The sequence below is a fragment of the Heterocephalus glaber genome, unplaced genomic scaffold (genome assembly GCF_053883595.1).
Source record: "Heterocephalus glaber isolate CG9 unplaced genomic scaffold, H.glaber_assembly_v1.0 deba00001673, whole genome shotgun sequence".
NCBI lineage: Eukaryota > Metazoa > Chordata > Mammalia > Rodentia > Bathyergidae > Heterocephalus > Heterocephalus glaber.
The window spans coordinates 25,142,849-25,159,594 of NW_028258410.1; the positions used below are offsets into that span (position 1 = coordinate 25,142,849).

General features: G+C 39.7%; 1 protein-coding gene across 18 annotated transcripts in view; it reads left to right on the forward strand.

The window, feature by feature from the left end:
• Positions 1 to 16,746, forward strand: part of Ptprt (protein tyrosine phosphatase receptor type T) — a 1,083,111-nt gene that overhangs the window by 850,694 nt on the left and 215,671 nt on the right. For all 18 annotated transcript variants that reach the window (XM_087197882.1, XM_087197888.1, XM_087197890.1 and 15 more), the window contains exon 12: positions 3,816 to 4,089. In XM_087197882.1, the coding sequence (XP_087054008.1) occupies positions 3,816 to 4,089 (274 nt within the window). The remainder of the gene's footprint in view (positions 1 to 3,815; positions 4,090 to 16,746) is intronic.

Consider the following 16,746-nt stretch of genomic DNA (forward strand, 5'->3'; position numbering starts at 1 on the left):
GGGGCTGTATGCCTTGGTAACAGATTTATCTGACAAAATGGTTTATGTCTTTCTGGCTGTAATTGCAGATTAGGCTCCAAATGGACAAGCTGCAGATGCAGGGAGCCTCGGGGAGTTGCTGAGTACACTTTGGCACAATAATCCTGATCATATGTGAAACATATGTTGACTATATGGTTTAACCTCCAAAATATTCCTTTTTAATCTTTGTAGCTTCATGAGACTGGTTGAGATAGAGCTAAGGAGTTTAGGCCACCAAGTTTAAAAAAGCAAAAAAGAAAAGGAGAAACATCCTCAGATGGCTCTCCAGATATTGTATTAGTTTGTATGAAAAGAGTGGAGGAGGAAGAAAATACTTAAACTATGAAGGAAATGTCTGATATTCTGCTTTTGCTGCAGTTTTATACTCCTACATCACTTAACCTGTCAAGTTTAGGATCATCATCTCTAATCTGGAATCGAGTTTGGTTGAATGAACAAAGAGAAATTAAAATTCAGGTTGGTAAGAGGAGTAGGTGGTAAGGTTACAAGTTAACCTCTATAAAAATGCTGTGCCTTGGTAGCAAGCATTCAAATGTTCAGATGTTCAGAACCCAGTAGAACCCATCTTGTCAGCTGTCCACAACTAGAATCTTGTGTCTGTATCAGCCAGTACATGAGTCCTGCCTTGGGCTCTTCTTGATCCTTCCCATCATAGGAAAGGCAGGGGTAATAGAAAGTGATTCTAAGGGAATCATTTAGCTCTTAGGACTCTCACAAGACTTCAGGGCTTTGGTTTAGAGAGCAAGGATGACAGAAGCTAGAATGAGCAGGCTCTATGAAAAACCAAGACAGAGGTTTTGTCCTGGAGACGTAATAAACCAAAGTGATGGCAAGGTATAGTCAAAGCGTTGTGAGAAACAGAAGCCTACGACTCTTTCCATCCCTTAACGTTGAAGATGAGACTATTGGTCAGGAATATATGAGGGCTGGATTGATTTTATGCCCCCACATCCAATGCACAGTATTTTTGGATTCCATTGCTAGCCTCAGTAGGAGATTGGCTGCTTCATGAAGTCACTCTTCTACTTTTTATTGACTCTTGCCCTTTTCTTCAAAGACTAGAGTCGCATGAGTAATGGACCCTCAGTTAGTAGAGCTATCCTTAGCACTGTTGGAGATGCAAATTTTGCTTGAGATTGTTGCTACATAAAAATCAGTACAGGGCCTGAAGACTCTGCCACAAGTGCCCCTCCAGTCCCAACACATGACTTTTAAGTTTGGATTTTTAGGCCTTTGTGCTGCTTTTCAGTGACTGCTCTGACCCTAGCTGTCCTGATAAACACTATGATTGTTCATTTGAAAAGGACCCCAGAGCTGAAGAAGGAATGAGAATTGAAATCATAATTTAATTTAAAAATGTAATTGCCTCAGCTGGTTTTATGAACATAGAGTGATATCACTCACCTACACACAATCAAATGTCATAACACTTATTCAGGAGCCCAGACACTCAGCTGAGTCACATTCCATCTGGATGTCACCCTTACTTGGAGTGAGACACCAGGTGCTGCACGTCCTCACTGGGACATTGCACACACTCAGACGTGGTGTGTGGCCTCTGAAAGCTTGGCCACATTCACTTCCATCTCACTCATGTGAGCTCTGGTCTGTCAAGGTCTCTAGAACAACAGGCAGGCTGGTTGATCTGTTGTTCACCCCCACACATATTTCACACTCATCCAAGTGTGTCATATGCCCACAATCACACTCCTTTCCCATGTGTATGATTAAGCATCCCCATGCTCAAGGGAATTCAGGGAACAGTTGCCATATCAAGGACGTTACCTATTTTTCAGAGGGAGCTGTAGCTTTTTTTTTTTTGGTACTGGGGATCAAACTCTGGTCCTTGCGCTTGCACAGCAGACTGTGAAACCACTGAGCTAAATCCCTGGCCTTAGCTTTTATTTTCCTTAATGAACTCATCCTGTGCTTCTGTGTTTACCCAAGTTGGATGTCTTTTTATTTTTGGTGGTACATATTTTTGGACGGATAATCTGATCAAGGGATGGAAGCATACATTTTTTTTTTCATGAACAATACGCTAATTCTTTCTCTGTGCCATCTTTAAATGTTTGGTTTGGGTCCTCTGTTGCAACCACCTCACTAATTTATGTAAGTCTCATTTGAGACACTCTTTGGGCAATTCATCTTTCATCTCAGATAATTGGTTCCAGGGATCTGTACAATAAAGGTCTTCTAAAGGAATAGCATTTATTCAAGATAAATACACACTATGGGCATTCAAAGAGTTGGGAAATGTTACCCAATTCACAAACTTTATAATAACTTTTACAAAGAGAATCTACACATTCAGCATAAAGTTGATATTCAATAAAAGCTCAGTCATCTTTGCAAAACTAGTAATTTTTTGCATACTTCTGAATTGAAAGGAGATCACTAGATAAGAGCTCTAGGGAATCACTGTTTTCCTTGTCTGAAGCTTCTGTTTCCAGTCAGGTTCAGTTTCATGCATGCTTTTAGGTTTGATTCATTTCATTGCACATTCATTGATCACTTGCTTGATATCAAGCATCCTGTTGGGCACTGTGTGTGTGTGTTTGTGTGTGTGTATGTGTGTGTGTGTTTGGGGGTGATTCAGAGACAACTAAGCCATGATCCCAACTTTCTAAAAGGAGACAGTCTAGTCAGTGAGACAATAATCCCATCTCATTTACTGCAGAACCAACCAGAAAGTGGTTAATGAGTTATAGAGGAACAAAGTATGCATGTGTGTGTGTGTATGTGTCTCTGTGTGTGTGTGTTTGACAGAGAGAGAAAGGAAGAGAGAGATCTTTCTCATCCAAACTGAGAAGATATGGACAGGATTTATATGGGAGGTAGAAAAAAGACTCAGGCTTCGGGAACAGGCTTCCACAGGTTGAGGCGAGCAGGACTTGAAGGTATTGCAGGTAGAGGAAGCGACAGCTAGATATCTTTGGAGGTGGGGTCCAAAAGATATTTGTACAATTGCATGGCATCTGAAGCAGCTGGAATGAAGAGGGCATCAGGAGAAGCTCTTCAGAAAGAAAGGCTGGTTGCCAAACTAAAGGGCTTCACATGCCATGATGAAGGGTGTGATTAAATAATTTGGACAACTGAGAGCCTATGGGGCAATGTTATACAAATAGGAAGATCAATGGTTGAACTGATTAACTGACCCAATAAATTAGAGACAAAGAGACGAGTTGAGTCTAAGTGAGAGGCAGGAAAGTGCCCAAATCAGACATGAGCAATAGAAGGAGAATGGAGGCAGAGCATCACTGATGAGGGCAAGTACCCAGGGGTTGTTAATGAGGAATGAAGAGGAAGGGGGCCAGGGATTTAGCTCAGTGGTGCCACCACCTGCCTTGCAAGCACAAGGTCCTGAGTTCAATCCCTAGTGCCCACCTACCCCCCAAAAAAAGAAATGAAGAGGAAGGACTAAGAAGGTAGGAACTGGGGGTGAGCCCTACATTCAGGGTCTGTCCACCTTACACATGGTCCTGCCCTTCACAATGGAAAGACATGTAGAAGGAGGTCCAGCAGGTTTGTAGGAGCTGAGACTGAGTTGAGTTTTGGACATGTCCAGTATGAGCTGACTTTGTGACCTCTGAAAGCAGAGATTTCTACAAAGCAGTGAGTTTGAAAATCTGAAGCTATGAGGAAAGGGAGCTAGTTGTAGACAGCAGTGATTGTGATGTTTCCAGGTTGGGAAAGTTGTGTTGACACCATGAAAGGTAATGAGCTGATCTCTCCAAAGACTTTCTCATCTATCTCTTCTCTTTCCTGTCTAGTGTGTATCAGCTGGTTGTCAAGGAGGAGCGACTTCAGAATTCACGAAGAGCAGCTGACATCATTGAGTGCTTCTCAGTACCTGTGAGCTATAGGAATGCCTCCAGCCTGGATTCTCTACACTACTTTGCTGCTGAATTGAAGCCCGCCAATCTGCCTGTCACCCAACCATTTACAGTGGGTGACAACAAAACATACAATGGCTACTGGAACCCCCCTCTCTCCCCACTGAAAAGCTACAGCATCTACTTCCAGGCACTCAGTAAAGCAAATGGAGTAAGTATGGCCACAAAGAGACCATTCCTTTACCTTGTATGAAGTTTTTATTCTCAAATGAGAAAGGAACAAAGCTTTAGAGATCAACAAACTAAGGCCCATGGGCCTAATCTAGCCTGATGCTTTGTGGGGGCCTGGGAGACAGTTTTCATTTGTTTTTTAAGCTATGCCTATTTGCATATTATCAATGGCTGCTTCAACACTTAACAGTGGAGTTGAGCAGTGGCAACAGATGCTGTATATCCCACAAGGCCTAAGACAATTACTATACAGATGCCCTGAGTCTTTTGTATTAGAGTATGGAGAAGATGCTGCACTTGAATGAAACACAAGGCCTGTGTCTTAATTTCTCTTTTTCATCGTAGTAACTGCTATCAAATGTGCTCTCTATAGTCGCACTCACATATATTAGTTGATATGACCATTAGTCATATACAAAAACAACTTTTCTTAAAAAGGAAAAGAACAGGTAACTTTCTGGTGTCAAATTTGTTTTTGTTCAAGCAGAAGTGTCACACACACATCACACACTCACAGGGCTGGAAAGGATCTTAAAGGTCATCCAGCATCTCCTCCCTAACACACCCACACGCAGCAATGCTTCAGTGAAGTACAGCGTCACAATGAGCTGGTGTTCCTGCTTATTCTGAGTACCTACAGTTTGAGAGAACTCATTTTGCTGATCTTTGGGGGTAGGGGTGTCAGGGCTGTGGCTCTGAGAAAGCTTTGTAATGTATTTACCTAAATATCTTGTCTTATTGCAGCCTCTACTTAATTGCTCTTGGTCTGAACTTTTAATGACCTGTAGAACCAATGCAATCATTTTCTTGGTTGCTATTTTTTTCATCACATAAGATTTTTTCTACCATCTATTTCCTCTCTCTAAAATCTCACTCATCTGGTCTTCTTTTCTACAAGCAAAATATCTTTAGTCCTTCTTATAACACAGATTAATATTTGGTATCCAGGATGCTTTTGTGGACATATTCCAGGTTCCTATATTTCACTCAACAAACATGTAATGAACCCTGCCATCTGCTTAGTGCCATGGTTCATATTAAGGTTAATATGTGCCCTCCAAGAGCTTATAGAAATGTAAAGAACTCTGGTATGTGCCATGCTGTGCAATGAGAAGTTCACCAAAAAATAAAGGCTGAGACAAAAACAAGATTTGATGAAGTGTATGAGGAACAGCCTGGGAGATTCTGGGTTGTCCAGATAGAGTTTAGTTTGTCAGTGGTAGTCACTGCCTGAGAGAAAACCTGCATTGAGGAGCAGATCAACATTTAGAAGGTCCACATGCCCACTTAAATTCCACTTTGATATTTTAATTGTGCATTTTTTTACTGGTTCAAGTAATACTCCTTACAGACAGTGTAAAGCTACAAAGAAGAGCTGCCAGACTGCCTTCCACCTGTCCATCTGGTCCGACCTCTGTATGAAACACTGTGATGTATTGAGTAAGAAGATATAAAGATGGATAGAAGCATCTGGGGGGCCATCTTGTTCTGAATCTTTGCATCCCCCACTAGCCTGATAATTGCTTCAGCACAATTCTGATAAGACAAGGCTTTCTTTGCTCTTGGCCTATGCCAGAAGATGTGGTTGGATTTCCATACTGGGAAAAGGAACCTGCTCTCCATTCACCCTCTACCACATGTCCTCCTGGATACTCATAAAACTAAGCAATGGATCAAGTCTACTGAACTCAAGACAAATTTATCTTAAAAGCAATCTCCTGAATCTAAATATGATTGGCTCTGTGGAGAACAGCAAATGACACAGGACATCTCTAGAATGTTTTTCTCCCCAAACATCATGATAGATTCCTTTTTCAAGACAGTGTTTTGCCATCAAGAAACAAAAAATCAGACACTCTGAAGCTGCCTGCTCTTAAAAGTAGTTTCTACTACTGCTTCTAAAATGAATAAGGCTATTTAATTATATATGTCTCCTATCTCACATCACATATACTCTTGTTTTAATATTAAGATTCCCAGTAATGACAAAAACAGGAATGAAATTGGGTTACTGTTTATGCAATGTATCTTGGGGATGCAATTGGCTACACAGGCACAAAAAGAAGAAAAACAGTCAGATCTTTGGCACACTGCATTGTATTTTTCTTGCAAGATAAAAAAAACAAAACTAAACATTGCCTGAAACTACTGTCTTTAGGGTTGAGTTTTGCTTGAAAGAATTGGGTGAAAAGATCATAGGAGCAGAAGAGCTTTCTCATCTTAATAAATCCGTGGTTGGTCCCTATCAGATTCCTCCATATTAAATATGGCAGCAGACAATGCAGGTAAGTCTGGAGGACTCTTGAGAAAGAAGTGTTGTAACCCACAAATTCCTTATTAGACAAGATGTTGTTGTTGTGCAAATACATCACAAAGACTCTCATTATCCAGAGACTCCCATATGCTTTGCTGCTAATGAATCATTCAAAGAGCAATTGACCAAGCAATGAATCAAAATAAGGTAATCAAGAATAGAGAAATATGGGGAAAAAAGACCACAGCGAGCATGAAACTAATTAGACACTGCATTAGTGCTAAATAATTGCTCCAAATATGTTATAAAACAGAATGTTTAATGTAAAAAATAATTACATAAAGAGAAGATGCATAGTGTAACAACAAATGTGATTTGGTCTACAAGTCACTATTATGTCAACAAAAACTGAGAAACTGTTGGAGAATTGAAACATATAAACAAAAATCTGCTATTTATTTCATATTAGACAAGAGGGAATAAATAACTACTGTTTATTTTTGATACTGAGATTTTAACTATATTTTTAACATAAAGTCAGCCTTACAGTCTATTTCACAAAGGCTAAAAAACAACAATCCACAAAGAAAAACAGGGAAAACAAAGCAAACTATCAGTAAACGTGGAAATCAGCAACTCTAAACTAAGACAAAAGATAAAAGCACTAGATTTGATGAGGAGAAAACATGATGGCCTTCTCCCTTCATAAAAAAGGAAAAAAATGATGTGGATCAAGTTCAGAAAATTTATACTTCAAAAAGATTAGAAACAAAGGATGGGGCAAACTTTTGTAAAACTAAAACAAATTAAAGGAAAACAAAGATAGCCATTTGTTTCAGGGTGACTGTGGGCGGGGTTGGATGATTTGCTATGGACCACTTTCGCTCCTCCCTCTCCTACCTGCAAGCTTTACTTACCACAGGGTAATAGGGCTTCTAGGATCCAGATACCATATCTTTATTCCATAGGTATTAAATTTTCCGCCTAAGCAAAGTGGCCATAAATTCAGCCTTTTCAATAAGGCTGTCTTTATGCAAAATCCTGGTGCCTGTGTGATTTTAGCCAAGCTATTAAAAGAGTTAGATATGATTGATTAATTAAAGGAATATCTGTCAAGCACAGCCTATATGTCAAAAAGGCATTTTTCTAAGTTATACAAATAAAATAGTACATACACCAAACACAAAATTCTCTGCCTTCACAGTATTTAATATAAGGGCAAAGGATAAAAAAATAAACAAATAAATACGTAAAATAATATGTTAAATAATCCATCTTTGTAGATTTCAGAGTGTGAAAGTTACCTACTACACACTGAGTATTAGTACATGAGACAAAGACATTCTGTAAACTCTATAGTGTTCTATGAATGTAGAATATGTTTTTCCAAGTCCCATATTAAAGGAAATATAAGTACAATATGTATAATATATGCTGCTCAGGATCTTTTCAAGAATTTTTATGAAGACTGAGTTGTGTGCAGGCACTTTTGTTGAAAATTTTATCTGATTAATAATCTCACCTTTGACCATTGATGCTTTTACAAAAACAAAGTAGATTCCTGTGTGGGAATACTGTCCTTGGTACTGAATTCCCAGCATCCGCTTTCTTAAGAATCAAGCCATATTGTAACGATTTGTTTTGGATATAGCTGAATTATACTTCTGTAGCACCTTGGATTTTGATGGACTTTGAAGTGTCATTTAATCTAGACTAGAATAAAAAAGAAATCTCCAATAAAGTGTACTTGGCAGGGCTTCAGCTTGATTATTGCAATTCTCTCAAGTGAAAGGGAGTTGATTCTTTTGTGGAACAGGTAAAATTATTAGAACTTTTTTCCTTATCTAAAGCCAGATTCTGTCTCCGTAACTCCCCCTCTTGGCTATTTGTACTGATTTGAACAAATCAAATCTTTCTTTCCCGTGCCAGCCTTTCAGAGAAAGTGCGACAGTGCCAACTACCCACTCTTGGCCACCCGTCATTTTATTGATGTTTAACATGCAGTTCCTTCTTTTATTTCTCCCGTGGTGTGATTTCTATGATCTCTAGATCTCTTTCTTGCCACTTACTCTGTTATCTGATAGACATACTCTCTTCTTTTTAATGCCCTCCTGAAAATGGGGGTTCGCAAAATCTAGCGCTGTGATTCAGGTACTGGTAGGCCACACTGGCTACATTTTAACCACTCCTCTGTCTTGAAAATGTCCTGAAACATTTATCAAACATTCCAAAATGTTTTTCTTATCTTGGCTTCTCGATGCAAGCTTTTATTTTGCCTATATCCCTCTTCATTGTATGCAGAACTAGTACCTCCTCATTTCTTGGGCCAAGTTTAATGTCACATCTTTTGAGCACTTCCCAGTCTTTTTTTTTTTTTTGTACCGGGGATTGAACTCGGGTCCTTGCGCTTGCGGGGCAGGCAGCAGAACCACTGAGCTAAATCCCCAGCTAAAATCTGGATTTTAGTTTTTGTTTTTATTTTATTTTTTTGGTGCCGGAGATCAAACTCAGGACCTTGCACTTGCAAAGCAGGTGGCAGAACCACTGAGCTAAATCCCCGGCCCCCAGTCATTTTATGTAGGAACCCACATCAGTAACAACAGATTAATCCATTTTTTTCCTTTTTAATGCTAGATATATTTAATAACATTATTTTTATTAAAGTACATTAGTTATATAAAATAATGAGCTTTGTTTTGGAATTTTTGTAAAGATACATAATTTCACTGATAATTTCATACCCCCATGTCCTCCACTTACCCTCCCTTCCCTGCCCTAATCCTCTTCTCTAATGGTCTCACATCTTTCTTTTTTTCCTCTCTCATTCTCTCTCTCTCTCTCTCTCTCTCCTCTTGGATTGTGCATGAGATAAAATATGCAAAAGTTGACTTTCTGACTTTGGATTTTTTTTAATAAGATGACCTCCAGTTCCATTCATAATCCTGCAAATGACCTGATTTTATTCTTCTTTATAGCTGAATAGTATTCCATTGTGTACGTATTCTACATTCTCTTTATTCATTCATTTGTTGAGAGGCACCAAGGATGTCTGCATAGCTTAGCTATTGTGATTTGTGCTATAATTAGCATAGGCATGTAGGTATCTCTATAGCATGCTGACTTTAATTTTGTTCAGGAATATACTGAGGAGTGACATAGCTGGGCTGCATGGTAGTTCTATTTTTCACTTTTTGAGAAACTTCCATACTGATTCCATAGTAGCTGTACCAATTTACATCCTGACCAACAGTGTATAGTGTTATTTTCCCCTGTATCCTCTCCAGCATGTATTGATTTTTGTATTGTTAATGGTAGCCATTCTCTGTGTAGTTTTGATTTACATTTCCCTAAAGGCTACATTTTAATGCACTACATGTCTTTCTCACTACACTGAGAGTTACAAGAGTGAGGGGTTCTCTTTGGTTTGTTGTTTTTAGTTATTTTGTTTTTGTGTGATTCTGAGGATTGAACTCAAGACTTTGCTCGTGCTACACAAGTGCTCTACCACTGATCTATATCACCAACCCTTTTGTAAATTTTATCTCAAAAGGAGATCTCATCAACTTGCCCTGGCTGGCCTCAAATTTGTGATGCTCTTGCCTTCCCCTCCCAGACATCTAGGATTACAAGTGTGTCTCACCATGCCTGGCTTGTTTACTTGTGCTTATTTGGGGAAGGGTTGTTTGTTTCTCTACCCTCATGCTGTGTTTGGCATTTAATCACAACAGATACCCATTAATCATTTGATGGATGACTGACTGAATGAATGAATGAGGAATAAGGGTATAAACTATTCCTTCTTGTCTGTGAATATTAATTTCCTCACTTATAAATTGAAATAGTAATCTGTACGTCACATAATAATTTTAAGAATTAAATAAGAAAAGGTCTTGAATAATAAAAGGCACCAAATATGTGTCAGTACTGAATTTCCATTCACTGTAGACTGAAAGTAGTGGTCCTGAGCCATTTCACCATAGACAGATGAACCCTAAAAGACCTTCTTCCACTGTAGTAAAAAGACTTTCCTCCCAGATGCCTCCTTTCCCAAGCTCCAGGATCCTGGGTAGCCTTGATTTCCTCCAGATTCTCCAAATGGTACCCAGAGTAGCTGTCTCAGTTATAAACAGTGGGTCGGTGCAGTTTTGCATTGTTTCTTTCCCACTCTTGCCAGAATGAGGTCTGCCGACTCTACTGTTCTTTGCATCCCCACCACCATTAACCATGATTGTGAAGTTGAAAAGACCGTAATTAAAGGTTGGATGCAAAACAAATGTGGAGAATTCATGCAAATATCCATCAGAAGCCACCTTTTGTTGGACAGTCTGCTATGCATATTCTATTCATTCAAAGAGAAAACTCTTGCCTTGCCATATTATTTTTCCTCATCCAGGGGTACAGTAAACCTGGATGATGCCTCTGTCAAATGCTGAGCTAAATAAGAGAAGTGGAAAGTAAAGGAAAGATTGTTCTCTTTTGCCTCTTTTTTCAGTTCTTGAACTCAATTGCCTCTTGAGAGCTGTTGAAAGCCGGATGCTATGTTGAATGGTTTGCCATGTTTGCATTATAATAGTTGGGACAATCTAGGCAGGGTTGGGTTAGGGGAAATTCTGTGGCTCTGAATGAATTGGAAGAAACTATAGTTAGCTGTGCCCATGCACTGGGAAAAGAATGTTTGCACATAGATGGGTTTTCTGTGGCACAGTGAGATGGAAAGAACTAAGAACTGATCATCAGACAGACTTGGTTTTGAATTGTGGTTGTTCTCACTTACATGAATTTGGATGGGTTATTTAACATCTCAAAGTGTATGGTGTGATTAATGATCTGTGTCCTAAAACTTGTTGGAGACAATGTATACAAAAGTTTTTTGTAGCACCACAGTTGTAATATTTGTTCTTTACCCTTCTGCTATTTTCCTTTGATTTCTCTCCCCAGGGAGAGGTGGGTTGAAGCATCTTTACTTGGCATACCCCAGTTTGTCCAGTAGGCTCCATGTACAAGCGCACACCTTCCTAACTCTGGAGGACTTCAGAACCCATGTCTATTTCCTACTTCAGCTTGTGCATGACTCTTTACAGGCTTTATTCCTCTTAGTCTAACTTCTCACACATGATTTGAACCTTGGCATCTGCACCTGTTGATATTTTTATGTAATTGACATATTCTTTGGGGTAGAGTATTGCCCTTTCCACCTTATTTCCTGATCCTCTTGTCAGTGACTATTCACATGTCATAAAAACTCATGTGAACCATAGAACAAAGAGCTGTGGGAGGCCAAACTTCAAGTGGGTTAGTTAAAAGCACACAGGTGATCATAAGCAATTCTGATCCTGGATATTCTATCAGGGAGTTTTAAAGAAAACTCCTATATTGATTAAAACAAATTAAGTTATTCTTTAGTAACAAATGACAACAAAATCTCAATGGATTATCAGAAAAAAATATTATCCGCTTCTGCTACATATCCAAATGTGTCAGCAGAAGGAATCTGCTTGTCACTGTCACTCAGGGACTCGAGCTGGTGGAAGGTTCATCTTGACACAATTACCAAGTAGGAGAAAGAGGAATGTGGCAAATAAGCACTGACTAGAGGTTTCCACACAAAATAATACACAGCACGTTCACAATCCTTTGGCCAAGGCTGGTCAAATGGCCACGCTTAACTTCAAAAGAACAAAGCAATGGCTTCTGCCTCCCTAGACGAACTGGAATATTTGAAAACATCACTAAGACCTACACACTTCCCTATGATGACAAACTTTGCCTTCAAATTCTCATCAGACCCACACCCACTCCTGAGGCACTGGTGAAGTTTTGAGCACGAATCCTGAGGACTTTCTATTACTGACCACCTACTGTGTCTCAGCTACTGAGCAAGACGATCCCACCTACACTGCTTCCTTCTTAATCTCGCAAAGACTGCTTCAATAGGTGGAGGGATTGCGGGAGTCCCTTGGAATCCGGCAGTCATTTACTTTGCACTGAAGGAAAGATCTTAGTTGCAACTTTTTCTCTTGCCCTCCGTAGAGGTCTCATAGGAGAATGCCTGGTGCTCACTGTGCCACTTCTCCAGCATGAAAGGCAGTGACCTCTCCAATGCTGCCACACAGTGTAGTTGAGAGACCTCAGCAAACCTTAGGTCTGTCCCACCCATCAGTGACAGAGCCAAGTAACAGAAATCTATGATCAAAAGACTCCCAATAAACTTTTTTGCTGACCTGTCACTGTAGTCTTATATCAGGCACGTATTTCTGCGTCTTAGGAGCTGCAGCAGCTGTGTAGAGATAGAGAGAATGTGGAACTGGACATTTGGCACCAAGGATTATCATCATAACCTTCCAGTAGCGGCTCGGGAAAGCCTTGGTCCCGTTCATGGCTCTTGTCTGCCAACAGGCCCTGGATTCCATACCCCATCGGCCTGCCTCCAGCCCCCTTCTGGTCCTCAGTGATTTCATTTCCTGAAACTCACCCTCGTGCTCAGGCATCTCTCCTTCCAGGGCTCCCTCCCATCATTTGAGTTTATCGTATGCTCTCAAAAACTCTGAACTTCTGTGGAAGCTCTGCTGGGGCTCCAACTTCCCTCCTCAAGTAAACGAAAAATTCCCTGAGTGTCACCTTGTACAAATACCAAGATGAGTTCTCCCAGGTTGTTAATTTATTTTTTCATTCGCTCACAGTTCTTACAGATTTTATTGTGGTATGAGACCTGTGGGAGCGAGAACATTTTTCCTTCTCGTGCAAATAGACTTTAAATTCATTTGGAAAAGGAGATGAAGGTTACCCAAATGTTGACAGCTGATGATCTTGTCAGCCTGGGCCCTGAGGCTTCAATGCTCGGATCTCAGTCCCTAAAAGGCTCATGGAAATAGTAGCCCAAACTGCCATATGACAAGTCTTTACCTCCATCAGGTCACTTCAAGGTCAGAATCTCCTGGTTTCATTGCCCCCAATTGGAGAAAATGAGGGGAAAACTTCTGAATTTGGAAAATAGATTCCTTGGTTTAAGAACTGGCTCTGCCGTTTGTGAGCTGTCTGACATGAGGTCTGTCTCCCAAGCCTTCTCGCCTGTCAAGTGGGGATGAGAGGTGCTCTCCGGAACTCCCTGGGACTCTTGTAAGAAGTAGGTAGTAAGAATGATAGTTCTTTACAGACTCCGAAGAACCTTTCAAATAAAGGAAATATTGATAACATTAAAGTATACGTGGTCAGCATAGGTATATGCATGGTGTGTATTTATATATTATTCATCGTGCATATATACAAATACATATGTGGGTATATGTATGCATGTGTATATATGTATACATATGAACATGTGTGTATTCATATACAGTTAAAACTTTAAAATTAGGTCAAGAGTCTTTTATTGGATGAAGGGTAATCATTGAACCAGGGGCCTAATATAGGAATGGCATATTATCTGTACCTCCTGATCTTGCCAGAAGTCAAAGCAAAAAGGGACTTGTGAGAGGTTGGCAAAGTTTCTCTTGCTGGAAGGAAGCATACCTATTTTTCATGAGAGACACTAAATGGGGGGATACTAAATGGGGAGCATTGAGGAGATGCTGGTCAGTGTCACAGGAACATTTTCATTCCAAACTTCAATTAGTCCTCTACATTATTTCTGTGAAGTCTGAGGTTAAAATATTAGAATTAATGGAGCCATTTGCACTAAAGGATTCTGTTTCTTGTGCTGTAAAATGGCATTAATTCTACTAATTAATGTTATTAAATAAGATGAATCAATTTCCAAGTTTGTTTCATCTCAGGATTTTTGATGAATATGGTCAGCATGGGCCCTTCCCCACTGCATAGATTGCCACCAATCAACTATGTGACCTTAGATAAAGAACTTAAGCTCTCTGAGTCTCTTTCTTGTTTGGAAAATTTGGTAGTATTAGTATCAGCTTTATAAGAATATTTGTAAATATTGAATGATAAGATACATGAAAAATAGTTGAGGTGCTTGGTGTATACCAAACACTCAATGCAGGTCATCATTATTAGAAGATCACAGGTGTTCTACATGGGCAAAGGATGGAGGTGTACTAATGAAAAATGTAAGCAAAATCTGTGGGGGACATAGACTATTAAAACCTATTAATTAAATTTGAGTAGATTGTGAACACGATGTGGGAAGAGGAATTCAGGGAAGAAGAAAATCAGGGAAGGCCAGCGTGTGCAGAGATGCTGGTTGGCACAAAAAGAAAACAAGGGAGTGCAGTTTTAAAGGAAAGTTGGGAATGTTGTAGTACTTAAAGGCAAGTGGAGAAATGGGCTCATTCTTCTGTAGGCCCTTCAGGGAAGTCAAACCTTGGTCAAGTTCCACCTTTTACAATGTGACCTTCATCTTTACAAACTTATAAGCTCAATTTATTAACATGAAGCACACCTATAAAAAACTGGTGGAAATAATAGGCAGTGGATTTTTAAAAACTGAATTGTTTGTTCCTTCAAATTATCCTGACATCTTTCCTATTTTCATAAAGTCATAACCCCTCACCTTCCATATGCAATTATTAGCAAGTCATACTTGTTCCATACACTAATGTTCTTTCCAGTCCACCCACTTCCTCATCCCCAGTGTGACTATACTAGTCTTGGATACTACCATGTCTTCCTTGGATAGCCTTAACAGTCTCCTAACTTTTATTTCCATACTGGTACTTACTGTATCCTCATTTAACATACAAAGAAGCTGCTTTGTGAGAGGCCATGATTTACTGAAACACATTCCAGAAGCAAAACACTGAGCTAGGTTTGAACCTGTGCATGCAAAAATGCACCTAGGTATTCCTGTACATTTCCATGCTTCATGCTAACTTAGCTCCACACACTGGCTATGTAGATAAATATTGCTGGACTAGAACCAATAGGAACCCCTAAAACATCTCAAATCCCCCACATACCCACACTTTTCTCATTCTCCCACCAGACGTGGCCAGCTCGAATACCCTGCTCAATCTTACAACACCTGCTGGCCCTGCCGTTAACATTAACAAATAATGAGAAGCGGTACTAATAACAATTATCATAATAAATTGGCCTTTGATTACATCTGTCACCTGAGAATTTCAAAGACTTTACAAACACCATTTAGTAAGTACAGCTCCATGAATGGCTTACAGAGAGCAGGGATCATTAAGGTCAGGTAGGGGCTGTGCAGGGACATAAGGGACAGCACTGGCTCAAACTGGTTCACAGGTGGCAATCGCTGGCTCCCGATGGAAAGTCTAACGCCCTCTTCATGGTACCCAGAATAACCACATTTCTGGCATCCCAGTTAGGGGATAATCTTCACAGCTAATCCTTGGCCTCGAGTTTCTGTTACTGAGGAATGAGAGGCATGAAATGTAGAATTAGAAGACAGCTTATCGATTACCAAGTTCCTTTTTTTTTTTTTTTTAAGAAAAAGAAACTAAAGCCCAACGTGGGGAAGTGATTTGCTCAAGATGAGAACCATGACTTAAACCTGGTTCTTCCACATCCCATCTGCCTTTGTTTACTCTGCCAACACTGACCGTTAGTCACTTTCTCCTCTCTTAGGATACGTTGTTCTTGACGATGATGATCCCACAGTCTTTTAGTAAGGGCTTACTCTGAGTCACTAGGGGATACACAGGTAGAAAAGATATAACCCCTGCCATCAGGGAACTCACAGTCCAGTGGAAAAGACAGTCACGAAAATGAATGTGTGTAATAAACAGTATCCAGCATTACAGTAGCTGAGTACTGGCTATGTAGCTATGAGCTTGGAAGTAGAAGTATCCAGGAAAAGGCTTAGAAAAAGTGACATTTGAGTTGAATTTTGAAAGTTAAGTGGATATTTCCCAGGCAGATGAGGAGGTAGAGGAGAGGTCTTGCAAAGAAAAACTGAGGACCTTATGATAAAACTGGGAAGATTTAGTGGGGTTGGAGAATTTGAAGACAAAGAGAACAAGAGAGGGAGGAAATTGTAGAGGATCTTGTGGGCCATGCTAAAGAGCTTGAAAGTTTTTCTGATGAAAACAGGGAAAATTAGAAAATTGTCTTGGCAATAATTCCAATGTTGATTTGCTATGATCATACAGTCACGCATGAATACTTCTCTGCTTCATTCATTTGTGCACACAAAATTTTGGACACACTGGTGAGTGATTCAAAAGTATTATTCTCATCTAGAGAAGAGATCACTCTGACTCAGAAAAATTAAGGAATTTACTCAGGAAATTTACACAAGGTCATTCAACCAATGAGAAACAAAACTAAAATTTTGAAGGTCTAATTTCATTCATTATAATTTCATTCATTTGGCATGTTTAGTGTGTGTCCAGTACTGAACTATCAATGAGAGACACGAGAGATTCTTCTGCTTCCATGTTTTTATATTCTGATGGTGAG